Source organism: Gymnoscopelus braueri, assembly GCF_963280865.1.
Source record: "Gymnoscopelus braueri genome assembly, chromosome: 21".
NCBI classification, from domain to species: Eukaryota; Metazoa; Chordata; class Actinopteri; order Myctophiformes; family Myctophidae; genus Gymnoscopelus; species Gymnoscopelus braueri.
The window spans coordinates 2,089,180-2,105,433 of record NC_137623.1 but is presented as its reverse complement, the minus strand read 5'-3'; the positions used below and the strand labels follow the sequence as shown (position 1 = coordinate 2,105,433).

General features: G+C 42.0%; 1 protein-coding gene across 1 annotated transcript in view; it reads right to left on the bottom strand.

Moving 5' to 3' along the window:
* Positions 1–2,117: 2,117 nt before the first annotated feature.
* The window catches only part of LOC308077337 (uncharacterized protein), a 396,397-nt gene continuing 382,260 nt past the window's right edge, over positions 2,118–16,254 (bottom strand). The window contains exons 53-58 of the mRNA XM_080417984.1: positions 14,910–15,011; positions 14,654–14,756; positions 13,521–13,587; positions 7,958–8,034; positions 7,501–7,710; positions 2,118–5,033 (exon numbers count right to left, since the gene is read on the bottom strand). Coding sequence (XP_080274110.1) covers positions 3,642–5,033; positions 7,501–7,710; positions 7,958–8,034; positions 13,521–13,587; positions 14,654–14,756; positions 14,910–15,011 — 1,951 coding nt within the window. The 3' untranslated portion in view covers positions 2,118–3,641. The remainder of the gene's footprint in view (positions 5,034–7,500; positions 7,711–7,957; positions 8,035–13,520; positions 13,588–14,653; positions 14,757–14,909; positions 15,012–16,254) is intronic.

The following is a 16,254-nucleotide window of genomic DNA, read 5'->3' as shown; positions in this document are numbered from 1 at the left end:
CATCCTCACTTTAGTCATATAATAGTTACTCCACTATCCTGTAGGCCTAGGTCTATAATGAGCTGCACATGACCTCTACAAAATATAAATCAAATGTACTTGCATGATGTAAAAAAATGTGCACAAAATATTATTTTTGATACAAACAATGCAGGTTACTTTCTAATAACATGAATACATTGATTTATATCCAGAAAGGTAACTGCAGATGAAGCATTTTCAAGAACAAACTGTGGCAGCAAAAGTATGAATTGTAGTTGAAATAGAGCCAGTGATGCATGCAGTCCAATTTAGTGGACAGATGATCAATCATAATTTCCTCCCAATATAAAATCAATACTTGGAATTTTTTTACCTGCAGGGGTCTCCTACTTTAGAAGGAATGGGTAGATATTCCTGAGCTGTTGGGCTTGTTTACATTTCTGTCAGCCATCTTGGATGTTGAAAAAATTATGTTGCCGTTACAACACCTGGCCACTGGATGGCAGTATTGAGGTGATGCTCTAGCGTCCCCTGTATAGGCTAGTATGCAACTCTGACATCAAAACCTATTCTTATAATAGAAAATGACATTCTAATAGCTGTCCACTGTAGTGACCGTTATGCGTGAAAGGGTTAATATTATAAATGGATAAAGTGGTTAAAATGATTGTAATGCTAGGTCAACAACTTTTGCTGAGGACCCCCAGAAACAACCCCTAAGGACTCCTGGGGGTCCCCGGACCCTACTTTCATAACCACTGGTGTATGTGAGTCTACGACTTCAACTAAAAGGGGCCTCTCCTCCCCGACAGGCCGGGTGGGCCTAGCTGTGTAAGGTGTGGGTTGGAGCTGAGGAATCTGTGTCATAGTAGGGGGTACTAAGCACAAAAAATGGCCAAATCGTTACGCGGCGGATAAAAGCATGAAATTTGATACAGATGTCCCTTGGGTCATCCTAAAACATCCTAGAAGGGGTGCCCAAAAAAATCTTAAACAGGAAGTGGACAGTTATGGACAAAATTCAAAATGGCCACCTAAACTGTTGACCGTTGACTCAAAAGACACCAAAAGAATCTCCAAAAAGCATAACATTTGGCACATGTGTCCCTTGGGTCATCCTAAGACATCCTAGAAGGGGTGCCCAAAGGAATCTGAAACAGGAAGTGAGTTATTGACTAAATTGAAAATGGCCGCCTAGTGTTGTCGATTGACTCAAAAGACAACTAAAGAATCTCATAAAAGCATACAATTTGGCACACATGTCCTTTTGGTCATCCTAAGACATCCTAGAAGGGGTGCCCAAAAAAATCTTAAGCAGGAAATGAGTTATTGACAAAATTGAATTTTTTTTTACAATTTTGAGTTATTCTTACTTTACTTAAGTATTTCCAATTGTCTGTTCTTTTACTTCTACTCCACTACATCTCAGAGGAAAATATTGTACTTTTACTCCACTACAATTATTTGAAAACTTTAGTTACTAGTTACTTTGATTATTATTACAAAACATAGCCATGATGTGTCATAAATCATGTCCTTTGATTTAGAATGAGTCTCGTTTTTTCCCAGTATAGAAACGCTTCTTGCCAGCTTAGCTCTTATATATGAAATATGGGGTTTCCAGCTGATGTTGTGTTCTAGTATCACACCATGTAATTTTCCTCTTTATTTTCTATTATGTCCCACGTCCGCGTTGTTTACTTTTTACGGCTTGACGCACTAAGTCAAGGCAAGGAAGCTTCCTTGAGTCAAGGATCCCCCAGAAATCTTGTTATATTATATTAATAATAATACATTTGAAAACATGTTTTTTCCTCTTCTTTTCGCCGGGCCCCCCCAAGTGCAGGCCCCTGTGCGGCCGCACCGCTCTTACTACCCTTCGTGCGGCCCTGACTATATGCACCTTAAAATGAGTTACTCACTGTGGAGAAGCTCACATTCCAAAGCATGTCTCATAAATGTCTCTTTATCACAAAGTTAACAAATAATCATAATAACAAAATAATAATAATAATGAAGAATAACAATTTAAGTTAAATTTACAACTAAGCTGTACATTGAGTTGATTTACTCACCACACCGTTCACATTTACACACATCAAGGGCTGAATAGAAAAGAAGGCAAAGAGTCTTGATAAAGAACACATATAGGTTTTACTTGAAAACACAGAATCATTGATTACAGGAACTTTTGAAATATCAGCAACAATTTCATTCCTAAATTCTAAAATACTTTGTAGTATACTCTATAACAATCTATATAGAGGATTCCAGGGGTCCAGGATGTATTGCATCCAGGATAAACTATTGTCTTCTGGTTGACAATACTGTAGTTGTAATAGAAACAACAGTCTGTTTTACTTGAGCATCAAAGCTTCTCATCTCTGCAAAGTCCAAGCTTCCATAATAATCTAGAGTTCATTCCATGATTTTTACAGGTACAGTAAAATCGCTCTTTTTTGCTGGCAAGGGGACGATAGACGATGTTTTAACTCTGGCAGTGAATGAGTTAAAGGTCCTGTGGAGACTTAGGTAGGAAAAGTTCTCCGTTAATATATTCGCCACATCCCCATGAAATCTCTGAGGGTTTTTTTCGACAAATTCTTGTAAAATGTCCAAAAAGGCTTTTTCCAGTTGAGAATCCAAAATGTTCTGACTTCTGTCTTTCCGCTTCCAATTGTTTTAGTGCCGGGTCAAAGAGGACGAGATAGCCAATGAATAGGAAAATAAATGAGATTTTAACAGTTTATTACGATTGTATATTCTGTTTAATAAGGGCTATGTGTCCACTGTTCATACTCAAAAGGTCTATTGTACATGTTATGTATCTCCAGACGTCCTGTCAGGATGGAACAGGGAGTAGGTGGTACAGATGTCTTCTTATCATGATATATATGCTAGTGGTGAGGAAGCCAGAGGGACATGGACCTCTCTCAGAACAGCTCATGGTATTTGTACCATAACTCCTCTTTTCCAGTAGACTGTGTTGAAGATATGGTCTGGGTTTAGTGCAAACCAGAGTGAAGAGACCAGGTCTAAACAATAGTGGTTCTGTGAACCTCCCTGTGTCAGGGGGAGCAGGGAGTAAAATGTTTTTTTGCAGGCGTCCTCTTGTTTCTCATGAGAGAACATCTGTATGCGTTGCCCAAACATACAACGCTCAAAGCCCCACTGTGTGTGTGGGTGGGTCTTATCTCTTGTTAAGGGCCATAGACTCATGTATTTACATTTTGCTGTAGCTATTTCAACAGCAGATAATGTACCCTTGACATTGGGCTCCCTACCTATAAACATACTGCTGGTGATTAGTATGTGTTCACACACTACACTTAACATTGTCCATGACCTTCATCAGGTGTCTGAATAAACAGAAGTCAGACACATGATTCCACTTCATGAGTTAAAACATTTTAAAGGCATTTGTCAAATCTTTGTCCTGAGGTCGTAGTCGAAACATCCTGTGTTTAATCTCTGAAACAGTCAATGTGTGTCCATGCCGTAGCCAGGCACCCTGTTGAAGTGTCCTTGAGCAAGGCACTGCACCTGTCAATTGCTCTTTTACTTTGAAGTTGCTCTGAGTGATCATGTTATGAAAAAGATAACAGTTAAATATAATGATCCAACTTCAGTGTGTCCAACTCAAGTACATTGGTACAGTTCTACATCAACCCAAGATGTTTCGAGAGGAATTGGTCGGTTTCACAAAGAAACAATATCATGCTTGAACTTGCAGCAGTTCCTTTGCTCCTCACTGCATCGATGACAAAACGTGCCTTGTCCTGTGTCACTTGCTTGACATTGGCGTTATTATATTCTTCTCTGATGATCACTCCCTTCTGGTAAAGTCTGTCCAGGACACCACTGAGAACGGGATCTGAAACGCTGTTGATGAAGCTGCTCCGCACGCCAAACAGTCTGTCTTCTGCTGGACGAGTCAGTGTGCGCTGAACTTGTTGTTTTCTTAAAGCAGCAGCTGAAAGGTCTACATCGCGTTCCCATGGACAGACGGAGGTCTTACTGTTACTTAGAAGTACACTAACAGAACTAAGCCTTTGCTTTAAAATCACGTCAAATGTTTCGATGTAATCACGATAGGATAATTCATCAACTTCAAATTCTGCCTTTTTTGGTTGAATTTTGATGGAATCATCTTGAGGGGAAGTGGAGAGGGTGTATTCTTGCTTTGGGATTAGTTTACAGGGAGGGTTTCCGATGTAAATCTCTTCTCCAACTAGCATCCTCCGTCTCTTCTGCACTTCATCCAGTACAACGTTCCGAGGCAGCAGCAGTACTTTCAGAATTGAACTGGGATGATCATCATCAATCGGTGGCGTATAAAACAGTGACACCAACGCCTGGACAGGTCTGGGCCCGAACAACATCTCTTGTACGTACGAGATGATACCAAATAAAGATAATTCAGTTACATCTATGATAACATGCGTTTCTGTGACCACATGGGGTTTGATCAGCTCAAAGCTATCATCATCCATCACATGGAGAACAGACAAGGATTTGCCTCCACCCATGGAGAGGATCTCACAATGTGGAAAGCGTAACTGACACACAGACCCCTGAGAACCTTTGATGTCAAACAGTGGTCCTGCAGGCCTCTTGTCAAGCTGGGATAGAAGCCTTCGGTCCCAGTGGACTGTCCTGTAAGTCACATCTCCCTCTGTCTTCATCTTAAACACCAGGTCGGTCACGTTGCATTGGAACAGTCCTGCTTGGGTGCAGTGGATCCTGTATCTTTCCTCGTTTTCTACAACAATGATATCAGGTGTAATTTTCTGTGTTTTGTCCAGTAGTGTAACATCATTTACGCTGTGGGATCGCTTGGCTGTGAAACTTGTCTTGTTCTCTAAACATGGAATTTGGCTCAGTGAGGGTAAGCTGTGAGAACGAGGCAGAGAGATGGATTCTTCTATCCTCAAACCACTGAACCATGAACTTAGATCAGTTTCATCTTGGAGCTCCAGAGAGGGATGTAGAGAGGACTGTGACTCTGTAACATGATGGTCTTCCATCTCACCATGCAAAGGAATAGTTCCCTAAATAGAATAGAATAGAATAGAGAAAGGGAAAATCAAATCAAGGACATTAAACAAAAATAATAAAAGTAACTGTGCCATAACACAACACCACACATGCTTGATGGAGATATATGTTATCCTACAGATATATTTATATATTGCTTGTGTCTTCTTTTTACAACCTTGGATTTTAAGCTGTTCTTTTCATGTTTTTATTGTGGTGGAGTTAAGGGACAGTGGATGGCACTCAGCCTACACAAAGCCACACAGATGAGCATTAATAACCACTCACAATAGTTTTCACCTTGTTCAGAACATTTATTGGTCAAGTATGTTCCAATCTGGGAACCCATCTGCAACAATTTCCTTTGAATTTGTCTCTGGGGGCATCGCCCAATTCCCTATGTAGAGACCGGTTGTCGGCCCGTTCACTCTCCCTCAGCCCTCCTCTTCCGGTGGTGCATGTTTGTTTATATTCCTAATAACAACAACTCTACATGTTGTAATGGGAGTTGCCAACAGATTCAGCTGCGGAGCTCTGAATCTGTCTTGAGAGATTAAGTAAGTTCAAATATGAGGATTGTGCCTCATACAGTGTTAGCTCAGAGTTCTGACCGGCCTATAGGCTACTTGAGGGTGAAAACAAGGAAAAGCTGTCTGCCAGGATGAGGAGAAAAAAGGAAGCTTAGGAACGCAGGCTTGTGTTTACTGTCTCAACACAGTTATAGTGCATTCTCATGTATTGTCCAAGAGGAGTTGGCCCGACAAGCCTTTATGCAACGACTCTGTCCCGACCATATTGAGTAGCATGTTCACCTGTCCTGCCCACAGACAATCTACAATGCCATACAACATGCAGAATGGAGCACACCCAAGCTATAGCCCAACAACCGGGCTTCGACTGCTCACGCCAATGAGCTATAAGTACAGTGGTTGTTTTCATTCTCCTCCTGCCAGTCAGCAGAGGTACCAAGGAGACAGAAACAAGACCAACACCCCTGGTCTGTCTGGATGTAGAGAACAGAAGCACATAGAGTGGACCTGTTCAGCCACAAAGCCCCTGATCACTGCTGCTTTGTCACCGTTAAACTACAGAAGGATCTGCTGTCCCGTCTCTCCTCTCCTTCCACTGAACATGGACTCATGACACAGTGTCAATTATAAATATCGTTCAGTTAGTATAGTTACACAAAATGTGTTACGAATAGGTGCTTCTACCTGTCTTTGTTCTAATACATGGTTGGTGTGTATAAAATACATGCATTAGTGGTCACAGCTCCTTGTCTCAGTGGGGGAACAACTGAAAGCCGGGCCGGTAGACACGGCACACTGATCAGGCCCCTCCTGCACACACAAGCACGCACGCGGAGCCAGACAATGTGCGGGTTTTGGGCGGATTGTGTTCGTTTTTGTGTTACTCTATTTCGGTTTTAGGGTTAGGGTGAGCTTCTAACAGTGTATTGGGGTGCCTCGCATATATTTGCAGTTCCATGTAAGCTGGTGAATCTCTGGGAAAGTTGCTGAGAGGCGGCCGCGGAGAGGCGGAGAGGCAGAGCACGCAAAGTGCGTCTATTTCTAATAAAATAAAGGTCCATGTGATCTGACGGCCCGGGCCCCCGGAGTCCCGGGTGGCCTACCCGGACGCTCCGCCACTGCCTTGTCTGTCTCCCGTATAAAAGTCCTGCCACACCTCCACCTCTTCCCTTTGTTACTTCCATAATGGAATGAGGTGGGTATCTTTTGTTAACTTCCCTGTATAACAAAATAACAATTGGCGTTGCAAATTACTTATAACTAGAGGTAACCATGGCCATCATGAGGCAGTCGAGTGTTTAGGGAAGTTCTTGGAACAGCTGTTATTGACCATACAGGGGCTGTTAGGGTTGGCTGTCCCACAGGGTCTATGTAGCATGGATTGACGCACCAGCTTATGCAGTTCCGGCTCCTTCTGTGGGTCAGGTATGTCTGCTCGAATTATTTGATCAATGTCATCCACAGTCAAGATCTCGTGTAGGAGCAGTAGGAGGTGGGCATGTTTGAGTCCTCTCATTTGTCCCTCAACGGTGTGTACTCTAGCCTTTATCTTCCCAAAGACACCGAGCTTGATGTCATGGATAAGTTCATCGAGACTTATTTTGAAAACTTTGTTGACAATGTCTGGTCTATCACTGGGCTGCTGTCCTTGAAATATGTTCATTAGTACACCGTCACTCTTTGAGTTTGCCGTAATTGTGTTAAAGAGGTCAAACTTCCTGTATCTGGTTGCTATGGTAACCTGCCAGATCAGGCTGAGGGTCTGATAGGCAAATCAGAGAATCAATCAAGCCGAGACTCTGATCACTGATCGAGGTGGGGTAAGATGCATAAATAATAGCCAGAGCTCTGATCAACAGCCTGTGGCAGGTCTTGGAGGCATGTGGAGTGATCCCAGATAGTTCATTACATTCATTTGAGTTGAGAACCTCTGGGTTAATAATGATCTCACCTCTGGTTTCTCCTCCATCTTCACATCAGGTTGACTCTCGACCTTCTTGCTCTCTCCCTCTGCTCCTCCCTCCTCATCCTCCTCTTCCTCTTTCTTCACCTCCCTCTGGGAGGTCATGGAGCTGCCTGTCTGGACATGCTGGGAGCTGAGGTCTGTACTGCTACTGACTAATGTCTGTCCTTCTGTCATCATAGAAGAACTCTGAGACAGCTGTGATGGATGGATGGATGGATGGATGGATGGAGAGAAAGAGTTATTTTTTGACAATACTTTTTCTGATAATTTTTCATCTTGCCTCTCACAAATACCCCATATTCTATGCAAATAAATAAAACTAACACTTACATTTATAAAATAAAAAATGAAACAAAACTAAAGCTTTAAAAACATAAAAAATGAAATAAGCGCAAAAAGAAAATCAGAAAGTAACAATAGAAAATAAATAAACTATACTAACCTTGTCCCCAGGAGGAAGAGGAGGTGTTGATGTCTGATCCATGGACTTCATCTTCATCTGACCAGACTGTTTCATCTCTACAGAAGAACAACAAACAAACATTCATTACACATGATGAGTATAGAAGACATGAGGTCTGATACATTGTTTTATGACTGTACATAAATATCACTGTTAACTCAATTAACCATATTCACACAGCGGCCATTTTGTTCTTACATCATACTTGGAGGTTAGCCCCCCCCCCTCCAGTATGAAGTAAGAGTTAAATGGACACAGTGTACTTAGATTTTTGTAGAATGCTTGGATGTGCTCTACACCAAAACGCCCAGAGTGGGAGGGCAGTTTGTTAACCAGTGTTGTGGCTATGGTTGTAAAGAAGATGTTTAAGCGATTAGCCACATCCAGCTCGTCTGTAATGAGAGTGTCGTCCGTCTTAATCTTGGTGTTTGTAAACCTGGTTTTACATATTTAGCTGCAGCCTAGTTTAGGAAATTCACAAGGTGGGTTTTGAGATTATTGTTGAAGCATTTGGCGGGCTTTGTCTTACATGTATGAACTTCAGAGCATTGTTTTGTCTCTGACTTTCATAGCAGTCAGTATGTCCGAATTCATCCATGGCTCCGAGCGTGTTTTAACCCTGCTGGTTTTCATTGGAGCCATGCTATTCAAAATGGCAAGGAATTTGGTTTTGAAGCCATGCCATGCTGTTTAGTTCATCTGACTAGTCCTGTCTCTCCAGACTGTGATAAAGGCCTCACTTTTGTAGGTTTTGAGGGATCTAGATACGTTTTGTGACAGCCAGCCTTAGTTGTTTTTTTTCGGGTACAGAAGATCATATAATGATCACTTAGTCCGCAAACAAAAACCCCTCTCTTGGAGATTTTGGACCGGTCCGATGTTAGAATGAGATTTATGGTAGTTTGAGTTGAATCACACACCTTTGTGGGTTGGGTAATAAGCTGACGGAGGCTGTGCAGATCACAAAACCTACTGAAAGATTTGAAGCAGAATGCTTCTTTTCGGAGCATGTCCGTGTTCCAATCTCCGACAAGAATTGTCTCAGCATTGTCTTCCTTAGCTAAGCACCCCTCAAGTATATCATAGAAATCATTCTGATCAGGAGGTCTGCAGATGGTACCGACAAGCACAGGTCTTTAGCACTATCAAAAATGATCTCAACCCACACAGTTTCAATTGCTTCATGAGTCCGCCAAATGGAAGAAGCTTGCGTCACATTTGTTTCACAGGCTACTTCCATCTGGGACTTCGGTCGCACAATCCATGACGGGCGTTCCCTTATTTTCAAGCTACTTGGCAGGTGATTGGATGAGACCGTCTATCTATCACTGTCTATCAACCAATCATATTGACGTGTCTACATGACGTATAGTAGCTGCGCCAGCAGTAGTTCTTTTGTGTACTATTCAACCATGATGAATCATGAAAGAACTACAAGGCAATAAGTGCTTCTTGATAGCGTCACATCCGGTCTCACAAAGATCCCGCCCCTAGCAGCCGCTGATTGGTTCGCACACGCAGCTGTGCGGAGTAGCCTTAGGCCCCTATTCCAGGTTTAATTTGAACAAACCACTAATTACGGAATTAGGACTAGGCAAGAGGCGTTTCCCCGCAAAATTTGGTATTCTGTGGCACCCCCCTCACCCGCCAAACACCTGAGCTACCCGTTACATTATGCATAGGTGTGGTTTGGGCGTTACAATGATAAAATCAATCACCGTGCCAGAAGCCATTGCCTTTAAGAGAAGACTGCGCTAGCCGTCATCCCCGATCCAATATATGCTCTAGCCTATCTCCCTGTCTGCACTGTTGCCTGGTCTGATTATTATAAGCCATATTGGGCTTGTTTTCCTTCTTTTATTTTATTTTATCCAAATACATTTTTATATTAATTTGTAGCCTATTGTGTTCACAATAAGCTTGTCATATTAGTCAGATCCGGAATAGTATATGAAAGCCATTTAAAATATTTATACTATTGGTACACACCGGCTGCTCCCAAATAATTAATTACATCATGTTGCGACAACGCTCCTACGTGGTACACAGACAAACAGTAGCACATGGGTATAATAAATTGGACAGTTTTAGGAAAGGTCTATATGTAGCCTAGCCTACTCACTAGAGATGCGCGGATCGCTGCCGCAGTTAACCGCGGTTTGGGTGGATTCGGGTCAATCAAATATAATTATTAATTAATATCGGATAAACCGCGGGTGAAATATTGCGGTAAATAAATTAATGACATCTATTATATCTATCCATAAAATAGCTAAATCTCTGCGTGCTTGTGTCTGTGTGAGTGTGTAGAGCAGCCTCTGTGCGATGCGATCACAAAATGCATTGATTTAGCCTATGGAATGTCTGTGCGTCTTTTTTCTTTTTTTTAAACCGGTGCTGCGCTGCGCTCTGTATGTTGGATGCCGCATGTATGTTGGATGCCTGTATGTTGGATGCCACACAGAGTTCAGCGCAGCAGAACAGTGGCTGTTATTGTTCTATTTCCACCATTCTAATGGATTCCAGGGGTGTGTAAACATCTCTGAAGAAGCTCCATAGTTTCCTCGGAAGTGACGCAGTTAAAGTTAACTTACATCCATATTGTCCCCGTTATCTTTCATCATCCACCTTTGTTCAGTAATCCCGAACAGAGCTACACTTTAAGTTTACATCAATCATCTAATAGCCCCTCAAACCCAGACACATTGCTGCGATGCGTATGTGCGTCGCCTACCTACCCAAAATAACAGACATACAAGCTATCAACGGCGCTGCGTCATGTCGTGTCGACAGCTTACAGATCTGTTATTTTGGACAGCATAAACAATGAGGCGCGCGCGCGCCACAGAGTAGCCTAACACTAAACCAAAAACATTACATTACGTGGTCAACAACATACTAGACATGTAACTTGCTTGGAGCTTTTAATGCAGTGGTTCTCAACCTGTGGGTCGAGACCACAATGTAGCACCCAATGCCTGGCGAGCTTGTAGATCTGCTATTTTCACAATATTTATCTGTGGATTTATCTGAGTCAAACAAAATGGGGGGGTCCCCAGTTCAAATATGGTTATTTTGGGGGGTCGATGGCCTGAAAAGATTGAGAACCTTTAATGCAGTAAACATGAACGTAGCATTTACGTGGGGAATATAATAATAATATAATATATATATATAATATATAATATAATATGCACCCGCAGCATGGGTTTAACGAGACAGCAGCCAAAATGAAAATCACACTAGATGATCCGATCATCTTATAAAAAATGTAAGTGCTTAAGATTTTAGCCCAAACCCAACGGGACACCCGAGTCCCGACCCGTCGGCACCGGCTGGGCCAGGTCAACGTTTTTTTTACATCCAAATAGATTCATATATTAATTAATTTGTAGCGTATTGTGTTCACAATAAGCAACTTGTCATATTAGTCAGATCCCCAAGAGTATATGAAAGCCATTTAAAATAGTTATATATTCTTACACAGCTGATGCCAAATAATTAATCAACAGGGCAGCGCAACGCTAAAGTAGGTCAAATCAATCAGCTGTCTTGTCATGATGGCAGCAGCAGAGAGCCCCCTTTAAAGTTTAAACCATAACATGACATATAGAATGGATCTTCAGACTATTGAGCTTTCTTCATGTCTTTTTCACCTCAAAGTAAATGTTGGATTATTTCTTCAAATGAGAGCACAGGCAGCGGGCAGTAGAAGGTAACATTGGATGTGATTTCTCCATCGCAAAAATGATTACGGTTATTCTATGAAACATATATTTCATAGAATAACCATAATCATTTTTAAAATGGTTATGGGGCAGTGTATATATTTATATAGCCCTATTTGCTCCAAGCTGTTTTTTAAATAAAATATAGACTGTTGGAATAGGGTAGAATGACTCCTGTTCTTAACGAATTACCAAGATTTAATGAGAAATAAGGCTTCTTTAGAAAAATGGGCTGGGCCTAATTTGTCAATTATTAGTCGAGCCGGGCTGAAATATTTAGGGGATATGAAAGCTCTAGTTAGTAGTTTGAAGTGCTCATGTGGCCTTATAGTTGCTTCTTTTTGTTTTCATAGACCTGCGGTTGCTTATTTCTCGCCAAGGCTGGCAACACGGCTCATGGTCCAACACACAAAGCCATTGCAGTGTCTGTGTGCACTTGGCGGGTGGTTTTAGAAACCGGCGGGTGGTTTTAGAAAGCACTATCCCCCCTCCCTAAGCCGTACCCATGTGTGTCTGCAGAATGGGGGGAATGTGGGGGATATAGCAACAACACGCCCACGGGCACACCTCCATGCGCAAATAACGGCGTCGGCATAATGGTGACGGGTAGAGCAGGTGCTAAAATAACCTATTGGGGCGGCGCAGCTCCATTATCGGTATTTAACGTGGTTTAGGGGGGGGGGGGGGAAGTGCTCGAGAATAGAGCCCTTACTCTCTGAGCGATCCCAGATGGAAACTGTATTCTGAACCAGTGAAGTCAATACTTCCCCCATCTGGCAGAGTCAGGTTAGAGTCAGGTCAGAATGAGGGAGGGCAGTTAGTATCCTTATGTACATACATGCATACACCACCCCCATGTCTGTTCCTGTCGTTAGTTCGTTACTGAATCATCAAGTTTGGTCTCAGAGAAGCTCAAAATGTGAACCTTACCATCGCGAAACATTTCCCTGATTTGGGCCCGTCTGTCTTTAGACCCAACAAGACTGTTCACATTCAGGTGAACAATATGTAGACCTTTGGCACCAAGCGTAGAGTCCATGTTTCCGATGGCGCAAAGGTGATTTTAAACTCACCATGGTGACAACAGATGAGGTGTTTAAAAAAAATTGCGCACTTCAACAAAACAAGGCCACTGGCCACGACAATATTCCCTCCAAATTTCTCAAAGACTCAGCCGCCAATCATGGTCCAATCATCACCCACATCAATCAAGCAGGAACGGGTCCCCCTTGATTTTAAAATAGCGAGAGTAACCCCTCTGTACAAAAAAGGAAGTAAATTAGACCCTGGCAACTACCGCCCTGTTTCTATTCTTAGTTCCATCTCGAAAGTTGTGGAAAAAAATGTGTATGAACAGGTTGAAAAGTATCTTGAAAAAAATATACAAATTCCAATCTGGCTTCAGAACATCCAACTCTACTGACACATGCCTTCTCTATTTGAACGACCACATCAAAAAAGAGGTGGACTTACGAATACTGCAGCATGGTCATGCTGGACCTCCAAAAGGCTTTTGACACCGTTAATCACTCTATTTTGATAATAAACAAAAATAAATAGCCGATCTAAAAGCTCAAACTGCGTGGCCTTGTGAGCTTGTAGATCAGCTACTTTTGACAAAGAGATTTGGTGTAGAAGGGAAAAAGGAGTGGACCAAGTACAGACACCTGGGTGACCCTGGTCAACGAAGTATAACCACTTAAACCTTAAATGGTCAAGTGTGTGTGTGTGTGTGTGTGTGTGTGTGTGTGTGTGTGTGTGTGTGTGTGTGTGTGTGTGTGTGTGTGTGTGTGTGTGTGTGGCTGGAACCTTACCCATCTTCATCTGACTCTTCTTCCTCAGCTCAGACCACTTCTTATTCATCAGGTCATCGTATTCATCCTGTATTTCACACATCAACAGACAATGAGAAGCGACATCAAGCTGTTAACAGACTGTTCCTATACTATAATAGGCCACATGAGCACTTCAAACCTATATAAATCGTCCATTAAACAATGTGCATATTTATATATGTTGGCTATTCGAAAATAGACGATCTACAAGCTCACAACCGTTCTACCATTATTTACAAGCAACTTCAGAAAAACAAGCCCGATGTGGCTTTCAATAATCAAACCAGGCAACACTGCAGACAGGGAGATAGGATTGGTGATTGGTTTTATCATTGTAACGCCCAAACCACACCAATGCATAATGTAACGGGTAGCACAGGTATTTAGTGGGTAAGGGAGGTGTCCCAGAATAGCAACTTTTGCGGGGGACCGCCCCTTGCCTAGTCCTAAATCCGCTAGTAGTGGCTTTAGCAACTTGAGCCTGGAATAGGGGGGATGACCCCCAGACCCCCCCCCCCCCCCCCCAACAAAGTGATCACACCCACACTATTAATCTCCACAAACCACTAGTTCCTGCCTTAAAATGACTTGGTTTCATTATTGAGGGTTATATTTGTAAAATTATAGCACACCCACCCAGTGCAACATACCAGCTGTACCTGGTTGGGGGATTACAACTGGGTGCAACATTAAAGGGATACTTCACTTTCGGGCCGGGGACACATTTAAAAAAAATATTAAAAATAAATGAAAAAAGTTATGGAAAATTCATGGCCCCCTCACGACACGCAGTGTCCTACTAATGTGTGAGGGGGCCATGAATTTTCCATAACTTTTTTCATTTATTTTTAATATTTTTTTTAAATGTGTCCCCGGCCCGAAAGTGAAGTATCCCTTTAAGTACAACAATGAACCTTCTCTCAACAACAAATCTGTTTGCCTAAAATAGCCAATCTAAAAACTCTTTTTTTCATTCTTTTTTTTGTTATGTCACTGAATGAGGAATAGTTCATGTCTCAATGTTAGACATGTATTTGGAACCACTACATTGTAGCTCATGTGGTCATTAGAACATGTAAATAAATGTCATGGGGAGAATATTAGGTTCTTACATAGCTGTTAGCTGACTCATATATGTTCTTCTCTATGTTCTGAGCATCTGTCACCAGATCCTTAATGTCCTCAGCTGGGTCTCCTGTTGACATGTACTCTACACTGCTCACCAACACACAGAGAATGAAAGAGACAAAGTCAGACATCAGATTCAACTCATCATATAATACGTGATAATAGTTCAGCTGGTCTGGGGTCTAGAAAATGGTGAGAACACATTGTATTAGTTCTGCTTTCTGTGTGATGAACACTCACAGCCAGAGGACATAGGAGTCACGGCTCCTCTGTGTGATGTCTTTATGCCAAGACTTCCTCATGCCTCCTGCAGAGAGAGGGAGGGCTGTGATGGAGTCCCAGCTGAGGCAATGGCAGAAAACACAAAGAGACATGTATTATTATTACGATATTATGTCATAATATCATATGACATATCTCTAAATGTACAGGTGGAAACAGACAGTTTGCCCTTTGTAGTGTAAACTATACCTCCCCACCCAACCAAAAAAATAAATAAAAAAAATAATGAAGTCTTGAATTCATGGAGATTGTTTGGTTCTTGTCTCATTCCTCAGGCAATAATGTGATGACCGGAGGTCAGGAGACTCAGTAGGAGACTCAAAGAGTCTCTAACTGAGTCTCGTATTGACCAATGACCCGGTCATCAAATTATTGGCTGAGGAATGAGACAAAAAACAAAAAAATATCCACAAATTCAAGGTTTCATGGGGTGTGTAATTGATAGAAAGTAAGTCATTTTTTGGGTGAGCAACACCTTTAAGTAAAAGTAGCAATACCACCATGTAGAAATACTCTTTATTCAAAATGTTACTGGCTACAAGTGCACGTTATGAGCTTGTAAATCAACTTTTTTTGGTACGTTATTGGGGTTAATGTATGCTTTGTAAGAATGTAAATCTACAACGTGCATGGTAACTAAAGCTGTCAAATGATTGGAATAAAAAGTACAATCATTATAGTGAAGTAAAAAGTACAATCATTATAGTAAAGTAAAAAGTACAATCATTATAGTGAAGTAAAAAGTACAATCATTATAGTGAAGTAAAAAGTACAATCATTATAGTGAAGTAAAAAGTACTTTTTGTCTCTGAGAAGTATAAGCATAAAAGTATTGACATTTTTTGCGAACGCGGCCTCCTTCCGCGTTCGCGTTCGCAAAACCAACCGACCAAGTGGAGCATACTATGTCACCGTGCTTGGGTTGTGTGTGTGTGTCTCCGTCTGTGTCTCCGTCTGTGTCTGTGTTCACGCTCTCATGTGACTCACGCTCTCATTGGCTCGCGCCCCCATGTGACTCGAAACTCCGTGCTGAAATGCCAGCAGCTGCACTGCCTGTATACAGCCGGCAAAGTGCGGCAGAGTGCACTACTGCAGTGTGGTTGAAATATAGCAGCCACAGTCAATCTGCGTTCGCTTCCAGCGTTCACACGTCTTACTTGTAGTAAAGTAAAAGTATCTCACAATTGTACTTGGGTAAATGCACTTAGTTACTTTCCGGAACTCTCTGTACCCCTCCCATCCCTGTGAATTAATGTGAATGTTAGCTGGGCTCGGAGAGAAGCAACTGCTGTATAATCTGAGT